The 22,522-nt window shown below is 39.1% G+C and overlaps 1 protein-coding gene across 2 annotated transcripts in view; it reads right to left on the reverse strand.

The window, feature by feature from the left end:
* Positions 1-19,766, reverse strand: part of smchd1 (structural maintenance of chromosomes flexible hinge domain containing 1) — a 123,258-nt gene extending 103,492 nt beyond the window's left edge. The window contains exons 1-5 of one of the 2 annotated variants that reach the window (XM_059022530.1): positions 19,221-19,766; positions 17,565-17,640; positions 1,661-1,819; positions 1,117-1,199; positions 902-1,035 (exon numbers count right to left, since the gene is read on the reverse strand). In XM_059022530.1, the coding sequence (XP_058878513.1) occupies positions 902-1,035; positions 1,117-1,199; positions 1,661-1,819; positions 17,565-17,640; positions 19,221-19,436 (668 nt within the window). In that variant the 5' untranslated portion in view covers positions 19,437-19,766. The remainder of the gene's footprint in view (positions 1-901; positions 1,036-1,116; positions 1,200-1,660; positions 1,820-17,564; positions 17,641-19,220) is intronic. The other variant, XM_059022531.1, reaches the window with a different exon arrangement.
* Between the last annotated feature and the right edge of the window lie 2,756 nt (positions 19,767-22,522).

A 22,522-nucleotide genomic window follows, 5' to 3' on the forward strand; every position in this document is an offset into this window, starting at 1 on the left:
CCAATTTTTTACCCCGGGTTTCTCCACAATATAGTATGCCCAATTATTATCTGTATCCTCGGCTCACCGCTCGCAACCCCCCCGCCGACTCCGGAGTACGCGTCCTCCGAAACGTGCTCCTGCCACGCCATCATTTTTCGCACTGTGGATCCACATCGATGCCACCAGATCTATAATGCCGGAGGACAACACAGATTTGGTGGCTCCACTGCAGAACCCCAGGCGCCCTATCGGCCACAGGGGTCGCTGATGCACGGTGAGCCATGGATTCCCCTGCCGACCTAAGCCCTCCCTACCCGGGCAGCGCTCGGCCAATTGTGCGCCACCCCCTAGGAACTCCCAGTCACAGTCGGCTGTGACATAGCCTTGATTTGAACCTGCGATCTTCAGGCTATAGGGCACATCCTTTACTGGATGCACCACTCGGGAGCCCCTTTGAGGTTTTTTTTTTTTTTTAATGGGAAAGGTCTGGTCAACTTGAATTGAGTAACCATTTCCACAGTTTTTCCGGTATTTATTGGCTATGCACCAATTTTTTTTTTTTTTTTTTTAAATCGGTTAAACCAAAAATCGGAAGCCCTAGGTACATTTCATCATAGAGTAAAAACTTTATTCTCTTAATAATCTTCTCTCAGAGGTTTAGAAAGGTATTATAATGTATAGTTTTGGTGTATATTTATCCCGATACACAAGCCGAAAGTCAAGTTATGTCAGTCAGACCTCAAACAGGTAGAATGTTCACCGTAGAGAAAGGGTTAAAATGAAACTTGAAATAGTGTATAAGTTTACCATAATGTTCATCTTTATTATATGAAAATATGAGACCCAAGATGTGACGATAAAATGAGGTAATATTTCAAGTAATCCTTCATTAGCTTTGTCCTTTAACTTTTAAACAAACCTTTCAAATTCTTGATCTCTTCTTGTAAACTTTGACAATCTGTAGACAGCCCAGTTGTTGAGCTGTTTAGAGGTCATACCTCTTCCGTTATCAATAACAGCTATAGCAGGTTTACCTTGCGATTCATCAAATAACTGAAAAGAAACAACATATTAATTACCTTTCCTCAAAGATCATATTTAACAAATGTTTGGAATATTAAATACTGTACTTACACATCTGAGGTCTATACTTCTGACTCCACTAATGTGTGATGTTGCTGATAGTGAATTGTCTATCAATTCTGCAAAGGCAAAAGCTGCAGGAGGAAAAAAAAAATAGAAACAGAAAGACCTGTAATGCATCTCTTTAAGGCAAGGTCGTTTCAATAGTGATGGGCAACACAACAGATATGGGCCATTCGGTGCAATATTCATTGCTCAGATTTCCTCACCCAACACGTATCCTATGTTTCTGGAATGGTACCAAGATACTTAGTGAGCAATGGATCCGATTTCAATAAAATGGTCAACACATGCCTGAAGTCAGTCATTATGCATTCATAGAAAATGAATCACTTTTTGGGGTCCTACTGTACTGGTGAGACAAATGTATTCAGCGATACCAAGATATTTAGTAATAAAGTACTTATTCAGTTTTCCCAATATTTGGTTGATGAATATTATGCGCAGTCCACCAAATACATAATGTATGACCATTCTGCTATCCATACCATTTTAAACTATATTGAATTTGTAGACAGAGTAGTTCAGCACTTACGTAGAGACTTTTGGCCTTCACTGGCATAATACTCATACATGCCACTCTTAACGAGCGTGTCATAGTGTGGAAGGAATTCAATACGCTCTCTTATTGCTGATGGCAAAATCTGATCAACAGACTGAAGCAGGTATAATGTACTTCCATCTTGAATCTCACCTGTAAAACAGGAAAAAAATAAGATATTACTTTTAAAAGGATCTTGGGGTTATAGTGGAGTCATCATTAAAAGTATCTCGCCAATTTGGTGAGGAAATTAAAGAGACAAATATAATGTTACAGACCTGCCAACCTTGACATTTTTTTTTTTGAGTAGCACTCTTTCATGTGGACATCTCGGCGGGTCCAAGGGGCTTCCCCCCATAATTGTTTTAGGGTATAAAACAGCTAAATGCTACACTGATGAATTTTGAGTATGATTTTTTCAGTAAAAAAAATAATGAGATTAGCTATGATTGTTTCATTTTAAATGTAATTTTGTTTACCATAGTATAGATGAAACCTTTTTAATATATACCAACTGAATTATTTCAAGTACAGAAAATAGCCATTTTTGTAGTATGTTTGTATTTTATTTACTGTCAAAACATAACAAATTGAAATGTATAAGCTTCTAAAACAGAGAAACAAAGCACTTTCAAAAAAGGAAAAAAAAAATTGTAAATAGTCACTGAGTCAGCACCAAATGTAATAGCTATCCACAAAGTGAGTTGATTGGAACAGAAAGGAATCCAACAGGTCAAACTGCACTTTCAGATCTTGAATGTTTAGCTTCACAGGTGACTGACTTGGCTTTCCTGAGCAAGGTGTCACTAAAGGTTTGTGTGTGACACACTTGCTGCTTCACTGACATCATGACTTTGTGCGTTACCAGTGAACTCTGTGCTCAGGCTGGCTCTGTGTTGGGTTTTGTTTTTGGTCACCAAGCTGAACACTATTTCAGTCAGCATTACTGTGGAAGATGCCCAAAATGCCTAGCGCGGTAACATTACAGTAATGCCCGATTATTTTGTTCTGGACAGAAATATAAAGTTTCCTTCTACAGGATTCCTGCTGATCCAGACAGGAGGGTACAATGGATTTCAGCGATTAAAAGAAAATAAAAAAAAAGAACAAGACTGGACCCATTCTTTTGTAGTGAGCGCTTCATAAAAAGTTAGTATCAGTAAGCATATATTGGTAGTTCTGATATTACGTTATTATTATTATTATTAGTAGTAGTGGTAGTAGTAGTATTAAGTCCAACTTTAACACGCTTACTTGTATGGCCGTTTTTTTTTATAAATATTTTGCTATACAGTTAAACAGGATTACACTTATGCGGGTCGGTGATTCCCAGTACTTACATAAAAAAAATATTTTACCGTTAACAAAATCCATAATGCTACATTAATGATCTTACTGAACTTCAATATAAAATCACAAACCAGCCGTTTATGACTTGCTTAAAGCACAATGAAACAGCATTTATCAACAATGTAAATGTACGCTACTTGCAAAGTAAACAGAAGCTTATAAAATCTAATTTTACTGACATCCCTGTATGGTAACAGACGTTTGTGAACAATTAGCTATGCATCTATTATTTTCTTAACCTATTTCTTTATTCGATGTGTAAAAGAATGAGGAATAAATCTTGTTTTTTTTATTATTGGTTTAGTTTTTATTTTTACGTTCTGTATGTAGCCTATGTGAAGAACAAAGACATTTAGCTGTAATTATTATTATTTAGCCATGTATTTTATTACTAGTTTACTGTGTGTAAAGAACAGAAAACATTATTTAGCTATAGTCACTATTATTTAGCCATGTATTTTATTATTAGTTTACTTTTACTTTGTGTGTGTATGAAGAGTCATTATTATTAATTTACTTTTTTATGTGTGAAAAAGGATGGAGGAGAATATTATTTATTATTATTATTGGTAGTAGTATTATTCACAATTATTATTATTATTATTATTATTATTATTATTATTATTTGGTATTTATTTTAATGTTTTATGTGGGTGTGTGTAAACCAGAAAATGGATGGAGACAAATCAGCTATAGCATCTGGTTCAGTCACTGAAGAGGAGGAGGACCCTGACTGAGGAAGAGATCGAGGGCATGTACACCATGCAGGCTGACCTCCTTGATGAAGAGCTGCTGCAGGAGGATGAGGAGGAGGAGAGTGATCTGGAGGAGCCCCAGCCCAACTACAGGGTAGTTTTGAAAATAAATAAATACAGCACAATATGAAAGTTTTGTTTTTTTTCTCCCTCCCAAATAAAATTCTTAATTTTAAAGTTTTATTTGTAATGTACTTTTTTTTTTCAAAAAAAACATGTGTTGGAGAAACATGTGTGTTGTTTCTTTATTTTTATACTGAAAATATAATTGTATCTCCAACAGGGCAATAGTGTTTCCAGTCTCACTTTTTGCCAAGTTTTAACCCTAGTCTGCCTTTGCCATTTCGGAGGTTGAATTTTGTAAAATACTATGCATTGCAAAACCTTATCTAGCTCTGCAACTGTACAAGGTATTTCAATTCTGATTTCAGATTTGAAATCCTTGACAAATTATGAAGCTACAATATACGCTAAGGTTTTTTCTATTGCCAATTTTTTAAATGATTTATTAATATTTTACATTTGTCATTTCGGAAGTTGACTTTTTGTAAAATACTATGCATTATAAAACCTTATCTAGTTCTGCACCTTTACAAGATATTAATTCTGATTTCAGATTTGAAATCCTTGACAAATTGTGAAGATACAATATACTAAGTTTTTTTTTTTATATATGAAACTTGGAAAGAGGTTGAAATTGGCAATTAAAAATGTTATTTATTATTTTACATTTGCCATTCGGAGGTTGATTTTATGTAAAATACTATGCATTGTAAAAGCTTATCTAGCTCTGCAACTGTTCAAGATATTTCAATTCTGATTTAAGATTTGAGATCCTTGGAAAATTGTGCAGCTACTGTATACTCTAGGTTTTTTATATAATACTTGGAAAGAGGTTGAAATTGACAATTTTTAAAAATATTTATAATTTTTCATATTTCGATAATTTTTTGGGGGGTGTAGCTCATATGAAAAAAAATAAATAAATCACCCCACAACAAAATCACATCAATGGAAAGATCTACTTAATGCCTTTCTGTAGGTGTATTGGGTTTTAATTTCTGATTTAAGGTTCCAAAACTACAAGCGTTTAAACAGAAAGTGTTCAGATTTATGACCGAATATGGTCATTCCCAGCAGGCAGCATTGGGTTAAAACGGAGGTTGGATCGTCAACTATACTCAAAAGCTGATTGGTTATTCTATCACGTAACTAAACTCAAAACCTGACTGGTTAATCTATCTTGCTTGTCTTGCCTTAAAGCCGGCCCTGACGTTATATATATTGAATGTTCTAGAATTTAGCGGTAGGCATTTTTAGCTTTATGCATGTATAGCCTAAGGACTAAGCACATAATTAACCATATTTATTATGTATTACTATATTGAAGTATTAATGCTGTTAAACCTGTAAAGGCACCAGATCGCCTGGACAGCTTATTACTTGGGATTTATGGTGGTCTGTGCAACCAACCAATCCAATTTTTAACATAAGCATTTAATAAACCGAAACGAGCACTACTACTGCTCAGATTCGTTAAAAATTCAAATTAAGTGAGTCTGTGATTTTCTTTATTATTAAAAAGTCATCTGGATACGTTGCAAGCCCAGTGCAAGAACAAAACCACTGCAGGAGTTTAAAACATCTCTGTCCTGTTTGAATGTCTCCCCTGAGTATAAGAGTGCTCAGGGCATATACATAAATAAAAAGTACATTGCGAGAATTTCTGACATACCCCTAAGTAATGGCCATTATTTTAATGGCCCGAAACACACCCGACAGCTAATTTCATAGTACATAGCAATTTAAGCTTTTTGACCATGTTTTGCTTTAGCTTTATTTTAAAAAGTTAGTTTGTTACTTTATTATTGTAGTTTATTAACATACATTTGCCTATTGTTTTGCTTTTTCTTATTCAGTTCATTTCACATGTTGATGCACATGTCATCCCACCACTCTTTCCTCTATCAGGCATCCCTGCAACATCCGAACACGTGCCTCCCGAGCAGGACACCATTCCACTACCTCCCGTTCAAGTAGTTAATCCTCATAGATCCAAGCAGCTCCAAACTCAGGACATCTCATAAAGATCCTCCTCAAAAACGGCAGCAAAATCCCAGCAGGGAGCAATCGAGAATCCCTTTTAATTTTCTATTGTGAATTCATCTCAGCAGAACCTATATTTCCACCCAAGAAAACTCTCCAGCCTCGCTCACGCCAACAGGCAGCCGTTCCAACCAGCGAGACTCAACAGGAACATTTTCGTGATTTTCAATGAAATAAAAGAATTCATGCAATCATTTGTGGATAGCTTATCCTCAGTTAATACCAAACTTAGCAATTTGGATAAATGGGTGTCCAACATCAAGCAAGAGAAGCAAGGTTCTGAAGTTTTAGTATTCTCATCCATTCCTGCCATAAATGCAACTGCTGCAACAGTTACAGTCGCTTCTGGTTTTACACCAACCACGGTCCCTACAATAGAGCCTCCGGTCTACAACCTGCATCTGCAACAGCATATGGTTCTGCCACCTCAACCACTGATCGGCGCAGCATAACTGAAGGTAAGGACGTAATCTGGTTTCTCTATTGATGGCTTGTGGCAATGTGCCCCGTCCCTGTGTGTATTTTTGGTGTTTTATGTTGTATGTTGCATGTGTTAATGTTGGTGTATAGATATGGCTGCACGGGATATAAATGGGTGTGTGCAGCATGAGTTATTTAAAATGTATAATTGTATTTAGGCACGGGGATTGCACTTCACGTGCATTTAAAGTATATAATATGTGAGCACGAGGTTGCACATAATTAATTCACGTGCTGGGATTCAAGTGAATAATTAATTAGTAATTGAATCCCGGCACAACAGTATATATAGATGCACGTTTTACTCACTCGGGGTGTGTGTGTGTTCGGTCAGTGGAGAACGGGTGTGGAGAGGAGATAAAATAAACGAAAAGAATAATAAGTGTTTGTACTCACCGTGTTTGTTTGTCTCTTAGTCTACCGTTTGTTTAAGTGTTAGTCCGTTTTGTTTGTCTGTTTATTTTGGCTTAAAGTGCCATGTTCTGTTTTGTTCAACCTTTTACTTGTTTGTTTAATAAACATACTGAGCGTCGCAGCAACTCAGTTTCAACACACGTACTGCCTGTCTCTGTGACTCTTTCTGGCCTGATGTCATCCACTACAGCCTGCTTGTCACATGGCTACATCGGAATTTCTGGACCGTAGAGTAGTGGATTGCAGAGACTTAGTCACACTGAAATCAAGAGACCCCAGATTACTTCCTTGCTTTCTCTATATTTAGAGATGTGCTACGTTCTGTATAACCGAACCGCAGACAAGAACTGGATTATGAATTCTACATCGTGGAGCTGTCTGTCAGGTATGGAGGGACCATGTTTTTCGACTATTACAAATCATTTTCAGGAAAAGCAGCAGCTATTTTGGCATCAGATAACCAAATCATCGACTGGGCACAACCGGATTTAGACCTATTCAACAGGATTTTCAGCGGTCTCAGAGTCAACACATGCAGGGTCTGCGCTTCCACCGGCCACTCAACCTCTCTCTGCCCAAAAGCTGCCATAGCATCAACCTCCAGATCAGCAGTCTGCATCACTCCTCCCTGCTTTTCAAACAGAATCTCGATCCCCAACTCCATCCACTCTTCTGTCCCACCTGAGCAATCTACAAGAGAAGACAAATTCGGGCGAAGAATCGGACACGCAGGAGAAAAGCAAATATGTACAATGTATATGTACAATATGTACAATTTCAGTATCTGCTCGATGAGGCAATGCAAAAACATCCATATGTGCAGTTTCTGCTAGGATGCTCATTCAAAAGCCATCTGCCTAGTAGCTCCAGTGACTCTCTCCAATACTTAGTCTCCACTCCCATAAATATTTCCATTTTAAAACAAAAACTTCTGAATCAGCCAGACAAGAGCTTCGTTAATTATTTAAATCGATGGACGAGAGAATGTTTTTTCAACCGAACTCAGTCAAATCCCTCCCTCCTCCTTCCAAAGCAAAAACCTACATTCTGCTAGTCAAAAAATACAGTACAGTCTAGTATTCAAAAAGAGATTAAAAAAGGACTTATGGTCAGCCCATTTGCACCTCCCCTGTTTCCAATATTCAGGATTAGGACATAGGACATCGCCACTTGGAAAATGTCAGGAAAAAAGCGTCTCATCAATGATTTGTCAGTACCACAGGGATCAAGCACCATTAGTATCTACTTGCTCATTCCTCACGATCAATTTTCTCTACAGTACATTACCATATCTGATGCAATTCATTCAATTAAATTGGCAGGTCCCAGCTCCTGGTTAGCAAAAGCAAGACATATCAGACGCATTTAAAGTAATGTTAATCCATCCTTTTCTTCGCCACCTGTTTTGGAATACGCTGGGAAAAGAAATTCTATTTTTCTACTCAGTTAACTTTCTCTGCTGTACTTGATGATTTTCTCTTGATCTGCCAGCAGAAGCGATCACCAATCTTAAGTTTATTTTCAGAGGTTGGTGTCCCGCTTTCAGAAAAAAAAAAACCAAATCAGCCCCCTTCATTTACTGGAATTTCTAGGAATCATACTGGACACAGTTTGAAGCCAGCCTTCCCGTAAACCATATTCGTTCTCTTATTCAGAAGTTTCAGATCAGTAAAATGATCAGGAAATGTCCACTGCTCTCTTTGCTGTGACATTTAAATTTTGCAGTTCGCATTATCCATTACTTGCTCTTTCATCAACAGCAAAAAACTTGGACTCCTACATCAATATTTCATCAGAAGCTAGGAAAGACATTAAAATGTGGTCAGCTCTCAAACAGCATTGGAACGGCCTGTCTATATTCTATGATGATTTCATTTCAGCACCTCACAACCTGGCTTTATTTCTAGTGCTTAGCCACCATCACCACATCTAACCCTCTGCGGTCCATTTATTAAATGTGCATCAGGCACGCCAGGTCTAATTTATTTTCACACGTGCAGTTAATTTTAGACGCGCTGTTTAAAAGTATTTTTTTTCAAAGTCAAACGGGTTTAAATGGCCCTGCATATCAACAAAGCACTCGCTAGGCATCTCCAGCCCCGCCCCACCCTTTCGTTCGCTATAGCTTTCACCTATGTAAGAAATAATAATAATAATAATAATAACAATAACAATAATAATAATAATAATAGTCGTACATACCGATCAATCATCTCCTGATCACTCGTTTTATCACCAAACTCCTCAATAATGCGATCCAAGTCATTATTTTATTACTATAACATCTCAAAAAAGCTCTGCAAATGTCCGTGTTCTCTGTGCGCTGATTCACAGGCAGCCAGCTTGTTTACTTACGACCGCCCCGTTATCTGATACCAGGGCCATGTATGACTATTCATGAGATACGCCTTTTTTTTTTTTCCGACTTGTCTCGGCTCCTGTCGTTCCCACTCGGCCATTGAATGGTTTTCTCGATTTTTTCCGGAGAAAAAACGACTGAAACCCGTTTTTTGCGTTTCTATAATGGTGTCAGACAGGGTCCGACAATGGACCGCAAAGGGTTAAAATCCACAGCTCTCCTTAAAATGTACCCAACAGTCATGGCAGCATACCTATGGGGTCATCTTTGGTCAAAGAAATCAATACTATTCTTTTGTGACAACAAATCTACAGTTCATATTATCAATAAAGGCTGTTCCAGTTCACCTCTTATTATGCAACTACTTTGGCGACTAATATGGATTTCAGTATCAAAATTTTCTAATCCAAGCCTGCCATCTACCGGGTATTTATAATAATGCAGCTGACCCTCTTTTACGTTTACAGATTTCACCATCTGGTCCCTACAGCTCTGCCAACTCCAGCAGTGACAGCGCAGTTCAACCAGATAATTTTCAACTAAATCCAACTATCAGTGGACTACTCAATACAGCACTCACTCCTTCCACCAGATCCTCTTATTCCACTGGCTGGATCACCAATTTGACTTTCTGCTCCCAAAGCAGGATTCACCTGACCCCATTCAACCAGGACTGGATTATGCCTTTTATTGTGCACGCAAAAGGACTCTACATCTTGCACCAGATACAATCAAATCCTAAACTGTCAGGAATACAATACCAACTTCGCTTGATGTCCATTACCTCCCCAACTCTCCTATCAATACCAGCTGTCTGTCTCCTCCTCTGTGGAATCTCTAAGAGCTCTCCAACCACTTCTCCTTCTCGTCTGCCTAGCTCTCTCTATAGATATTCTGAATAATCTGATTTAAAATTCTCCGTCAAGGCTGCTTCTCTACATTTGATGACCTAAAAATGGAAACTATATGACTAACCGCATTTGTTTTTTTAAGATGCTTAGAATATACTGTCGAGGGTTGTCAAAAATACAGATACTTTGATGCTACCGCGATACCAAATTTCAAAAACGGTTCTGAGCTTCATTAATTATGCATTTGGTAATACCGAAAAACAGAAAGTATCAGAGAACTCTCTACTTGTATAATGAAAATTGCGTGTTTGCGTCCTTCATGTAAAAGATGGAGTCAATTACTAAAAAAAAAAAAAAAAAAAAAAAAAAAAGCTTCCCTTTATGACTGTGCAGGGACACCATACACTCCAGGTGGAAACAACAACAACAACAAGACAGCCAGGATTCAGGAGTAAAAGGTTAAGATGGAAGGCACATAAGCTGAGCGGTCCGTGCTCTTAGAAAAAGAGAACAGCAGGATTGCTGTGTGGAAGTACTTCGCTTATGAAGCAAATGAGCAAGGCAAAGCAAAAGATCCACCCAAGCACATATGCAAACGGTGCTTAAGACGGAACAAACATTTGGCGGACAGGCACCCTGACCTCTTCAAATAATTCAGACAGCGTAGATTATTGAATGAATGCATCACATATATAAGTTAAAAATACATGTCCTCAATGAAAACGATGGGGAAATGTGAAATTAAGAAAGCAAGCTAGCTAACTTAGCGCTAATGTGTACGGTGTTGTGCTCTACGTTGAAGTGATAGATAGTATTTGTCTGCCTTCACATTAATGTTACAGATAACCAGCAAGCAAGCTAGCTAAGCTAATACATCGGTAGCTTTACTAGTTAGCTCATTTCTTTAAACAACAAAATATATATGTATATATTTTTTTTTTATTACTTGAAATAACAGTGTTTGTATGACAAGAGGCTTGAAGAAACACGTCATGGGAACGCATGAAAAAAGTATTTTTGCACCTCTCAGCCACCATACAGAAACGGGATTTCAACTGTAAAACAGCGTTACCTCCTGCCACTTCACTTGCTAGCCGCTGTTCGCCTGGAGGGAAACAACTCTAGTTCTCTGTCAAACACACTTCACAGATTTCTCTCTGAGGTTAGTCTAGCTTCATTGTGGTCGCCCCCGGGCTCGGCCTTCTAAGACGTAGTACACGAGAGCAGTATATCATAGGCGTATATGGCTGTCACTCCATCGGCCGGTCTGTGCCTTTCTAATTATTATTATTATTTATTTCTTAGCAGTCACCCTTATCCAGGGCGACTTACAATTGTTACAAGATATCACATTATTTTTACATACAATTACCCATTTATACAGTTGGGTTTTTACTGGAGCAATCTAGGTAAAGTACCTTGCTCAAGGGTACAGCAGCAGTGTCCACCACCTGGGATTGAACCCACGACCCTCCGGTCAAGAGTCCAGAGCCCTAACCACTACTCCACACTGCTGCCAGATTATACCAAATATGGGCATCTACGTCGGTGAGAATCTGACTGACTGCTTCACGCTGTGTGAGAGAGCACTGGATGGAGCAGACGCGCAGGACAGTGTTTCCCTTGTTTTTGATCATTTTCTTTACTTTTATATATTTTGCATTTCTTGCGTTTTCTATAGTTTTGTTATAAATGGCTGTAACTTTTGTTCTGGTGTTCCAATTTTAATTGTTTCATTTTAGACATGTTCCCAAGACCTTGAAGTTTGATTGTAAAATACATTTTCTTCTACTCAGAGCACTGAAAAAAATATTTATTAACAAAAGTTATTTTTTTCTAAAAAGCGTATTTTATTTATTTTCATCCTGCCATTCATTATTGTATTTATTATTATTTATTTCTTAGCAGATGCCCTTATCCAGAGCGACTTACAATTATTACAAGATATCATTATTTTTACATACAATTACCCGTTTATACAGTTGGGTTTTTACTGGGTCAATCTAGGTAAAGTACCTAGCCCATTTGTGCTGATTTATTCCACATATGGTACTTCAGAGCACTCACCTGAATCACTTAATAAAAACTTTGTAGTTTTACTTCATCCTCTTTATTTCACTACCAAAAACAAGCAGAACTATTAAAGGGCCAGTCAATCACAGTCCTACACAAAACAATTCTTAAGTGATAATATGCAAATTACGTTTACTGCACCTGCACCGTTTGACCTAGAGTCAAGATTGTTTACCTTTATTAAAGGAATGTTCTCTTATTTTGTGAGTTCAGATGTTTTTTTTTTTTGTTTTTTTTTTTTGCTGTGGTATTGAAGAGGTATCGAGTATCATGAAACTGAACTGATATCGTATCGAATTTCAAAATTCTGGTATCGTGACAACCCTAGTTCCTTCTATTGTCAGCTGTCCTATGCTGGGTATCCGCTGCAGTGATCTCACGCTCATCCTAGATTCCCACTTTATCCTCTTCCTGCACATTTCCAAAACAGATCAGCTTCGGCAAGGTCAATTTATTCAACTATCAAAAATGGAGTCTCCTCTATGCCCATTTGCTTCCATGCAGAAATATATCGCAGAACGCAAACCTATTTCAAATTCGGAACTTCTGTCCATCAATTCAATCCGGATTGTTATATCCAGACATTGGTTCACATCTCATCTGTCTTCGTTGGTTTCCAGAGCAGGACTTCCCCCTCAATTCTATACTCCTCATTAACTCAGAAACAGGGCAGTCACATCAGCAGCAAGAGCAAAGATTAAATCAGCATCATAAATCTGCTAAGAAATAAAAAATAAAAAATATGGGGTGCTGGACCTCATCAGCAGTTGAATCATACATACGTTCTTCCCCATCTGAGATATCTTCTGCACAACAGTCTATAGCTAGTATGTCCAGAATGGGGACGACCCTTCCACCAGGGCCACCAAAAGTTTCCCCCTAAAAACCTTTTTTTTTTTTTTTTTTTCTTTCCACTGAACGGAGGGTCTTCACATAGTAAGTAGAGAGCCAATTACTAACCTTCTTGTTCCATTAAATGTTTTCTTTCTTTCTTTTTGTATATGTACTGGCGGTTCTTTTGTTTGTCTGCACTCATAGAAATCTTTAGCGGGGAGCCGGGGGTCCATTTTTTTGGGGGGTTAGTGAGTCGCAGTTCCCCTAGAGTCCTGTGCGGACCCGACCTGAACCCGCAACCCACTGCAACACCATCTTCTTACCCGCAACCCGACCCAACCCACTTTAATAAGACCAGCAACCTGAACCTGCAAGTGTTTGTCCTTTACCTACTGCCTGCGCCGACTGACTCTCACGCTGTCACATTCACACACAGATATCTCTACCATTCTCCACGGATTGAGTTTATACAACAGGGATACAGTGTGGTAGCATTTTCTAGTGGTCTGAATATATTTTAACATTGTAACATGAACTATCTCTACTTACTTGCTTTTGCAGAGAGTTTTGTGGCTGTCGTTTACAAAACATAATGACAGGTTTTACAAGCAATGCATCCAGTCACATGTTCATTATTCTCATTCGCTATGATTCCAAAAGAATTCCACACTTGTGATTTACCTGTCTAACTATTATCCACCACATGATATAAACCCAGCACTATCTTGTGTTTCATCTCGTCCACAAGCATTTTTAATATCACCAAGCAGACGTGATAAAAGATCTAAGACGTATAAAACAAGTGAGAACAACACTGCTTAGTCAGCGGACTCCTCCATCGCCTCCTGCTTTAGTGAGTTATTTAGGAAAGGGTTACAGACGAGTACATTGAAAGGACAGAAAACATTTTGGGCCCGCACCTGAACCGCGAAAGTTCACATTTCGACCCGAACCAGACCCGCTTTTGCAGGTCATCCGCGGGCTCCGCGGGTACCCGACCCGATGCAGGACTCAACTTCCCCGACCTTTGTGCAAGCTACGCTTCCTTTACCTACAGTAAGGAGGTTCTCTCAGTGAGTCAGAGGGGACCCCCGGCCAAACTCAACCTTTTAGCATCTCACGTCCTATCGCTCCCCTCGCAATCCGAGGATCTAAGCTTATTCTAGCTAACCTCGCAGAAGGAGCTTTTCCTTTGTAACACAGGGCAATCTTCTCATTTCAGGTTCTCTAGGGGTGCTTCTCCACCCCAGCTTTGGAAGTCTAATTCACCTCATCGAGGGCAGCTCTCAACAAGCCAGTTCTACTTTCTTTCTTCCTTTCAGGTTCTCAAGCCTCTGTTTTATGTGCAGGGGATCTCCCGTGTGTCTGGTCCCCCAAATGAAGGGGACCTCCCCTTCTACATGTCGGGCCTTAGCAAACAGCGGGTCCTAATATGTTACAATCTTTACTAACTATGTCCCTGAGGGTGCCAAGCACCAAGCCTTGGAATTAACCGCATCATGACACAGCACTATCATAATATGCGGTGGTGACCTCACCATGATGGAGACCTCGTCCTGCCGAGGGCTTGGTCCCAATGGTGGGCGGCTCTCCGATAAGTCAGGTGACATCTCTATAGGTAGCCTGGCTCCCACCCTGTGAACTTCTGCAGAAGTCACCATCTTGCATCATCACGTGATTGATGACTCATGCTGACAGAGTCTCTTTTGAGAAACATTTAGTGCAAAATGTTTCTCAAAAGAAGAACAGACAGCATAACATGTAAGCCGGTAAAGTTTAGCCTGGTTCACAAAGTGTACAAACAATGTCTAGTTTAACATTAGTAGTTACAACTAGCCATCAAGTACTGACATCAGATGAATTGTGACAATTGTAAGTTGCCCTGGATAAGGGTGTCTGCTAAAAAATAAATAATAATTTAAATGCAATCTGCTGAACTATTTGCATTTGACTTGGTATTTGTATATTCTGAAATATAAAAATTTGCATTTGAATTTCAAATCAAGGGAAAGCTTCAAAAATATTTCAAATACATTTAAATACATTTAAATACTTTTCAATAATAATAATGCTCATAATAAAGAAGCAAGACTTCTCAGTATTGCTGGTAAAGTTGATTAACCTGAAAGATGCAAACTAAAGGACACTTTTGAGAACTTCATGTTTATTAAACATAACAATCAAAACAAGTAAAAAGAATAACTGTCCAATGCACACATATATAAATATATACTATATACATATATCTCATCGTTTGTCAGTTTTTCACAAACCTGGTCCTGCAGGCCCACTGTGTCTGCTGTTTGTGTTACAACTGAGTTCTCAATTACTAAATTGATCCCCCAATTGAACTAACAATTAGTGACTTAATGCAATGTTAGAAATAACTTGAAATATCCAACTCTTTTGGCTGCTTTCACAAACCCTGATCAGCACTAATCTTGGACTACCTTACCTGAGTTAACATTAGGTAGTCCTAGATTAGTACTAATTGAGGCCTGTGCAGCCAGCCATTTAGAGCTACAAATAATTCAAATGCTCTGATTAGACAAATTATTCATTCAATTGAGGGTTCAATTCAGTAATTTAAAAGCTCAGTTGGAACAAAAAATCAGCAAATACTGGGTCCTCAGGACCAAGATTGGGAAACACTGTTTTATGTAACTTGCTTCCTAATTGGTACATACCTGTTTATTATTATGAACTACGTGATTACTGTGTTTATGTTGTTATTAAACTGTTTTCCTTGTATGTCACCTTGGATAAAGGCCTCTGCCAAACTCATGTTAATAAATTAACATTTGTTGTATGGGAAAGTATTTGAAGTCCATTTAGCATTTGTCACATATTTGCATTTGTATTTAGTTTGGTAGTAAATGTATCAAGAGAACACTTGCACTTACACATCCATTCAGAGGCTTGAGCAACCCCAATTTCACCTCATGCTATGCAAATGCAACATTGTAGTGCCTTCTTCACTTACAACCTCTGAAGGATTCATTAAAACACAGTCAACAAGAGGCTATCGGGTGCTTTGTTCACAAATAGGATCACTTGCCATCCACTGCGTCTCTAACTACTGTGGATATTTGTCACTTCTTAGGAGAACCTTTCAATAAAGGTGAGCAGCAAGATATTGCAGAGTTTCTCACCAAATTGTCTGAAATTTGTCCTGAAGTATCTCGCATGGTTTCAGTCACAATAAGTTATGACATTCTATGTACTAGATGTAACTACTGCTCATCAAACCAAGAGGTGTTGCATGTTTATCCTCTACATGTACCTGCTGGTACAGATTCCATGTGTTTGGAAGAACTCATTTATAGAAATGACAAATGGGCAATGATTCCTGGTAGCAAATGTAGGCAATGCAAAACTTCTCCAATCATGAAAACGTGAACTTATTCAATCAGCAGGAAGAATGACTGCAGTCCAACTTATGCTTTGGGAAACCAAACCAGATGGGACTGTTACAAAGTGACACAATGCTAAGTTTACTGCTGTGCAGAAGAGCATAATTACTGTGGACAACAGGATACAGGGTACACTGGGTACTTAAAAATCTGCTATTGAGTGATGTGTTGGTATTTATCCGAATGATTGATTAATCAAAGCAATAATTGATAGATTAATCAATTACATTAATAATTGTTTCATGCAGCACTAGCTGCAGGCAAAAAAAAGTTTGCCGGAGCCGTTAAATGAAAACAGTGCAGAATGTACAAACAATAGCAGTGAAGGGAAAGGCAAAAAAAGATATGTTTCAGTCAAACTGGCTGAATATTTACCCACGGCTGGAGTTTAATAACGGTGTAATGAGCTGTTCAGTCTGCAGTCTATGCATCTGTAAAGTTTGCTAGCCGCTGTTACAAAACGTCTATATTATTGAGCCATTCCATTGGCAGAACACACAATGCAGCTTTAAAAAAAAGAAACGCGAAGTAGAAACTTCATGTCAGGCAATGGCAAAAGCAATGGTGAGTGCTCTATATGCAAAAGTGCCTTTTATACTATTCCCCTCTAAAACTTTGGAATTCCCCCAGCACACAAAAATGAAATTCAAGACCTGCAATCTAGATACACGTATTAATGGAGATGCAAGCTAAATGTAGCTGTGCATCTGTGACTACCAAAGTAGAACCATTATCTTATCTTGTCATATCAGTGACAATGTTGTACTTTACCAGTATTCCAATGGTATCTAGATAGTCTTTTCTAATATATTATATTAGTACAGATTCCAATATTATTAGTACAGAAAGTAGAATTATGCTATTTTAATCATACTGTATATGAATTCATAATATTAACCAGGACATTCAAGTAATCATCAATTGTACCTGTACGGCTCTCACGTGTGCAAGTTCTTTACAAAGTCAAAATAATATTGTCATCTTCAGGGAATGTCTGTGCATCTGCCAGTCATCAAAGCAGAGACAATCTTTTTTTTTTTTTTTTTACTAAAAGCATGAGTACTGTATAACAAGCTAAACTTTTAGTCCTTAGCTTATTTTAAATGGTATCTGTACATGTTAAGGGCAGACAGACACCATGGCTATTTCAGACAGGTGGACATCATGTTTTAAAATGGGAGTATACTGGATATGGTCAAACTAGCAGGTAGTAGTCTTGAATAGTTGTTTGATTGTAAATCTTGTATTTCAAATCATGCTTACCAAAACTGTGGTCTGTGATTGACTTTCTGGCTGTTGTTGTAATAACAAAGTTTTCTTCTGGAGCTATACCAAATACCTACGGGTAGAAAAAAAATAGTAGAAAGATACTAGTATCCTCTGCTGGTGCCACATTACACATTACACATATCTAGATAACTGCTCGTCTAACTAAAGACATAATCTGGGAGTTGTACTACAGGTTGGTCCAACTGCAATTAGGGTTGCCACCTATCACCATAATTCCAGAACATTGCGAGACAGAACAGGATTTTGAAGTTGCCTTTAAACAGAAGGAAATCAACATGTGAATTGAGCGCAAAACCTTTGATAAATTGATTCTGTTGATTAATTATCTCGAGGCAGCATGAGAATACAATAGCTTTTAACAAATTAGATAAATAAATGCCATCATCAATATTTATTTATTTTATTAAGTTTTAAAAATATACATTTTAAACTTTCTTTATAGTTTATAATAGTATATCGCCTTCCCCCATTAATACTGACCAGTTCACTATTCCTGACAGAAGACAATGTGAACACCTGATCAGTGTTATTAAATTGGGAGAGTCAGTGTAAATTAGGGCTATATATTACTAATTAACAGGATAAAAATAGCAACTTTTAAAGAGATAACTGAAACACTAATTTTACTCAATAAAACCTACACACGTTTATTCAAGATGCTTTTTTCTTTATTTATTTTGTACGATTTTTGTATTATCACAACGATTTGGATAATTAAGAAGCAGTATAAATTAAGCAAGTGTTTAGTGCTCAATTCACGTGTTTTTCTTTCAGTTTAGGGGCAACTTAAAATCGCTGTCCCGGAATTATGGGGTCAGTGCAACCCTAGCTGGCAATAACATTTGTAGATATGTATAGTCGAGGACCACTCATAATCCAATTGTGAAGAAAGTTTCTAAGAACATTCGTTTTTACAACATTTTATCGATGGCTTCAGATTCGGAGTAAATATAGGCTGTCAGTCCATTCCAGGGTTGCCACCTGGCCCTATAATTACGGGACAGTAGGACAGGGTGTTTTTTTTTGTTTGTTTGTTTGTTTTAACTCGCCTAATCACAAATCAATTCAATTTTAAAATTAACATGTAAAGTGTGTGTGATTACAGAATATTTTATATTTACATCAATTATATATGCATTAGATCTATAAAATGTATTATGGCATTTAAGAAATAAATGCTATATATATATATTATATATATGTTTGTTTCTAGAGACTATTTGAACTTTGATCTATTTTTGTGTTTCTGCCAGTATAAACAAATTTCACCTGAAATTCTGTTTTTGTTATAAGGAAGTCATATTAAAGCACCAGTATGATGACATAAATCTAAGAAGCTGTAACTGCTGCTGCAAATGGGAGATATGTTTTCGTCAACATGCGATTTTTGTGATTAGTATCTCCTGGCAACCCTGGCAGGGACAGTAAAACTACTAGCGTGGTTATGACAGCGTGGTGTACCACTGTGCAATTTTCTAATTTAAATTAAAATAGTTTTGTCATGGAAAGCAAACCCGAACATGACCATGCATAACATTAGCTTTAAAAATGTGATAATATTCCTTCATACAAAATTATATTGTTTGAGATGACACAAAAAAATGTAACTGAAAACAGTTTCCGGTTTACCTGGCACACTGTTTTCCTGAACTCCAGGAATGAGATACCTCCACTCTCCACTTTCTTCTCGTTACCACCAGCATTACTGCGTTCCAGGCGGCAGTCAAACACAAAAACTGTCCGGCTGAGAGGAGAAGGGCCGGCCGCGTCTTGGGATACCACCGGGAAGAGAGAAGGCTTATTCATGCTATTTTTGCTGCTATGCTTCCCGCTGCCCGCCTCCATGTTTGTACCGAGTACGGGGCTGCAGCAAATGTTTGTGCTCAATTTGCTGTTGTCGGCCGCAGCAAACAGTAAGATTAATTAAGAGCACCGCTGTCAACAGTGCCGTGGAATGCGTCTTAAGTTCAAAAAACACTTGAACTCAGCGCCGCGAAATTCCAAAACAAAGCGATTGTCGTGTAACCCCGGAACTGGTTCCTACAGTTCAAGTTGCGTCACTTGTCAGCATCATTACAATTGGAACACGTGTTTATCGAAAATATGCAAATCTTAGTCTCTGGTTGTGTTCTTGACCGTAGACTTTCACCAGTCTGCGTAGATTCTGCGCAAAACTCATTCTAGTTAGTCGTCTGCGTGTACTCAGGCGGAAAAGACGTCACGCAGCCATAGACTTAAGCGGCTGCACAGATCGCGCAGAGAGGTGCTGCGTTGGAGTGCTGACAGACAGAGAGGGGTGTAGGCAAGGATATGCCATCACAAAACCACCATTGCAAACGACTGAGGCTTTTTCTGTTAGCCCATTTCTCTTTAAAAGATTACGAACAAGGTTTCAGTAACACTAGTAATACATACGTAGATATGTTCATGTAATTAAATGTAACTGGACTATTGTTCCTAGCTAAGTAATACATTGAACAAAATTCATTTCTATATCATATATCTTTATTTCTAAAAAAAAAAAAATTAACCCATTTAATAAGCGCAGATCCACTCCTGGGTGTACTAGAATAACTTCCAGCGCTGAAGACATATCCAGCACCCTGTCGTGCAGTATTGCTTACATAGTGTGTGTGTGTGTGTGTGTGTACAGTGCCTATAGAAAGTCTACACCCCCTTTCAAAATGTTCACCTTTTGTTGCCTTAAAGCATGGAATAGTTTTTTTTTTTCATTTATCTACACATCCTACCCCACAACTTCCAAGTGAAAAAAATATTCTAGAAATTTGCAGAAAATTAATTAAAAATAAAAACTGAAAAGTTGTTGAAAGGCACAGATCGGGATGGGTATAAAAAAATATCAAAGTCCTTGAATATCCCTTGGAGCACGGTCAAGACGATTATTAAGAAGTGGAAGGTGTATGGCACCACCAAGACCCTGCCTAGATCAGGCCATCCTTCCAAACTGGATGACTGAGCAAGAAGGAGACTGATCAGAGAGGCTGCCAAGAGGCAGTATCTCATAGCTATTAACACAACTTTTCTGAGGGGGTGCAGTATCTCATAGCTATAAAAACACCTTTTGTAAGGGATGCAGTATCTCATAGCTATTAAGCAGGTTGGTGAGAGTTCAGCTGCGTGAGCTGTCAGCACATCATAACCAATGTGTAGTTCAGAGGGTTGCAGCTCAAGCTTTTCGGCTGACCAGTCGATTTGATTGGCTGTTTGGCCATGTTCCGACTATACTCATGAATCTGCATTTACTTCTTTAATGTGATCCACTGCGAGGCTCCTTGCAAACCTGCACAGCCCTGAACTCGACAAAACCCCCAACTCAACTACCAAGTCAATCAAGCCTGAAGTATCCCACTTCAAATGGAAACGTCAAATTCTTCTAAATACACCAGAACGTTAGGTTACTTACCATAACCCTGGTTCCCTTAAAGGGAAGACGACCACCAATGACATTGCGTATGGGATATGCCTGCCCATTGGGTAGGTATCGCTGAGCTTTCTATACCAGAGCTGCCGATAGGCCCCTTCCTGGGATGATGCACTCGGTCCTGCCCACCGAGGGGATAAAACTCTCATCGAACCCGTGAGGGCGACCGATGCGACCTTGTGGTTGGTGGTCATCTTCTCTTTCAGTGAACCAGGGTTACGGTAAGTAACCTAACATTCCCTTTCAATTTGAAGACGACCACCAATGACATTACGTATGGGATCATTTATACCAGAGCCATCGCGAGGGAGAAGGAACGGCAGTATATGAGGGACTCACAAGTACTGTCTAACCCAGAGGTTAGCGGTGTGAATTTACACCCTCAAGGACCCTTGTGCCTAAAGAAGGCAAGGCAGGGTCTACCACATTAACGCGGTAGAACCTGGAGAAAGTATGCGGCGTAGCCCAGCTAGTTGCAGTACAAATATCAGACATCGAGGCACCTCTGATGAGGGCCCAAGATGTAGCCAACCCTCTAGTGAAGTGTGCGGCTACCCTACCAGGTGGGGGCAAGCCAGCACTATTATATGCAGTCGAGACTGTATCCACAATCCAATGTGACAGACGCTGCTTAGAGAGGGGCTGTCCTAGGGTCCGTGTCCTGTGACAGACGAAGAGCTGGTCAGATTGATGTAGAGCTCTTGTCCTGTGCACGTAGCATCTCATTGCCCACACTGGGCAGAGGAAATTTAATCTCTTATCCTCCGCTGAAGAAAACGGAGGTGGATGGAAGGACTCCAATTCCACAGACTGATTAACGTGGAAGGCTGTGATCACCTTGGGGTGGAAAGCAGGTTTGGTGCGCAGAGACGCCCTGCTGCCATCCTCCCAAATACGCATGCAGGAGCTGTGCACAGACAAATGAAGTGATACACGCTGTTGTATCACTTCCAACATTTATTTTTTACAGGTGTTTGCCCTCAGGCTCTGGACATTTTATAATCAATAAACACCCTTGCACCTGGAAATCATTGTCTGTCTGTTTTGTATCCGTTCTGCACTGCACACACCTGTAACCACTCGCCACTTTGCCACACAGTAGTGCACTGCACCGGTGTAAGCTGACTCTTTGCATTGTTGATTGTGAGGCCCAGCCTCGCCAGATGCTCTGTCACAACCGCCATGTGGGCCTGTGGGTCAGTGCTCCCTCACGCGACTAAGAACAGATCAACCGGTCGTTGAGATAATTTATTACTCTAATCCCCTGCAGCCGCATAGCAGCCAGGATAGCGTCCACGCACTTTGAGAACGTACGAGTAGCTAGGCAGAATGGCAGCACAGCAAACTCGTGAACGCTTCCCTGAAAAGATAAGCAGAGATACTTTCTGTGCTCTGGATGAATGGGAACGTGAAAGTACGCATCCCATAAGTCCACAGTGGTGAACCAGTCACCCGGCCGGACGGACTGGAGGATGTGACGGTGCGTCAG

The sequence above is a fragment of the Acipenser ruthenus genome, chromosome 4 (genome assembly GCF_902713425.1).
Source record: "Acipenser ruthenus chromosome 4, fAciRut3.2 maternal haplotype, whole genome shotgun sequence".
Classification (NCBI taxonomy): domain Eukaryota; kingdom Metazoa; phylum Chordata; class Actinopteri; order Acipenseriformes; family Acipenseridae; genus Acipenser; species Acipenser ruthenus.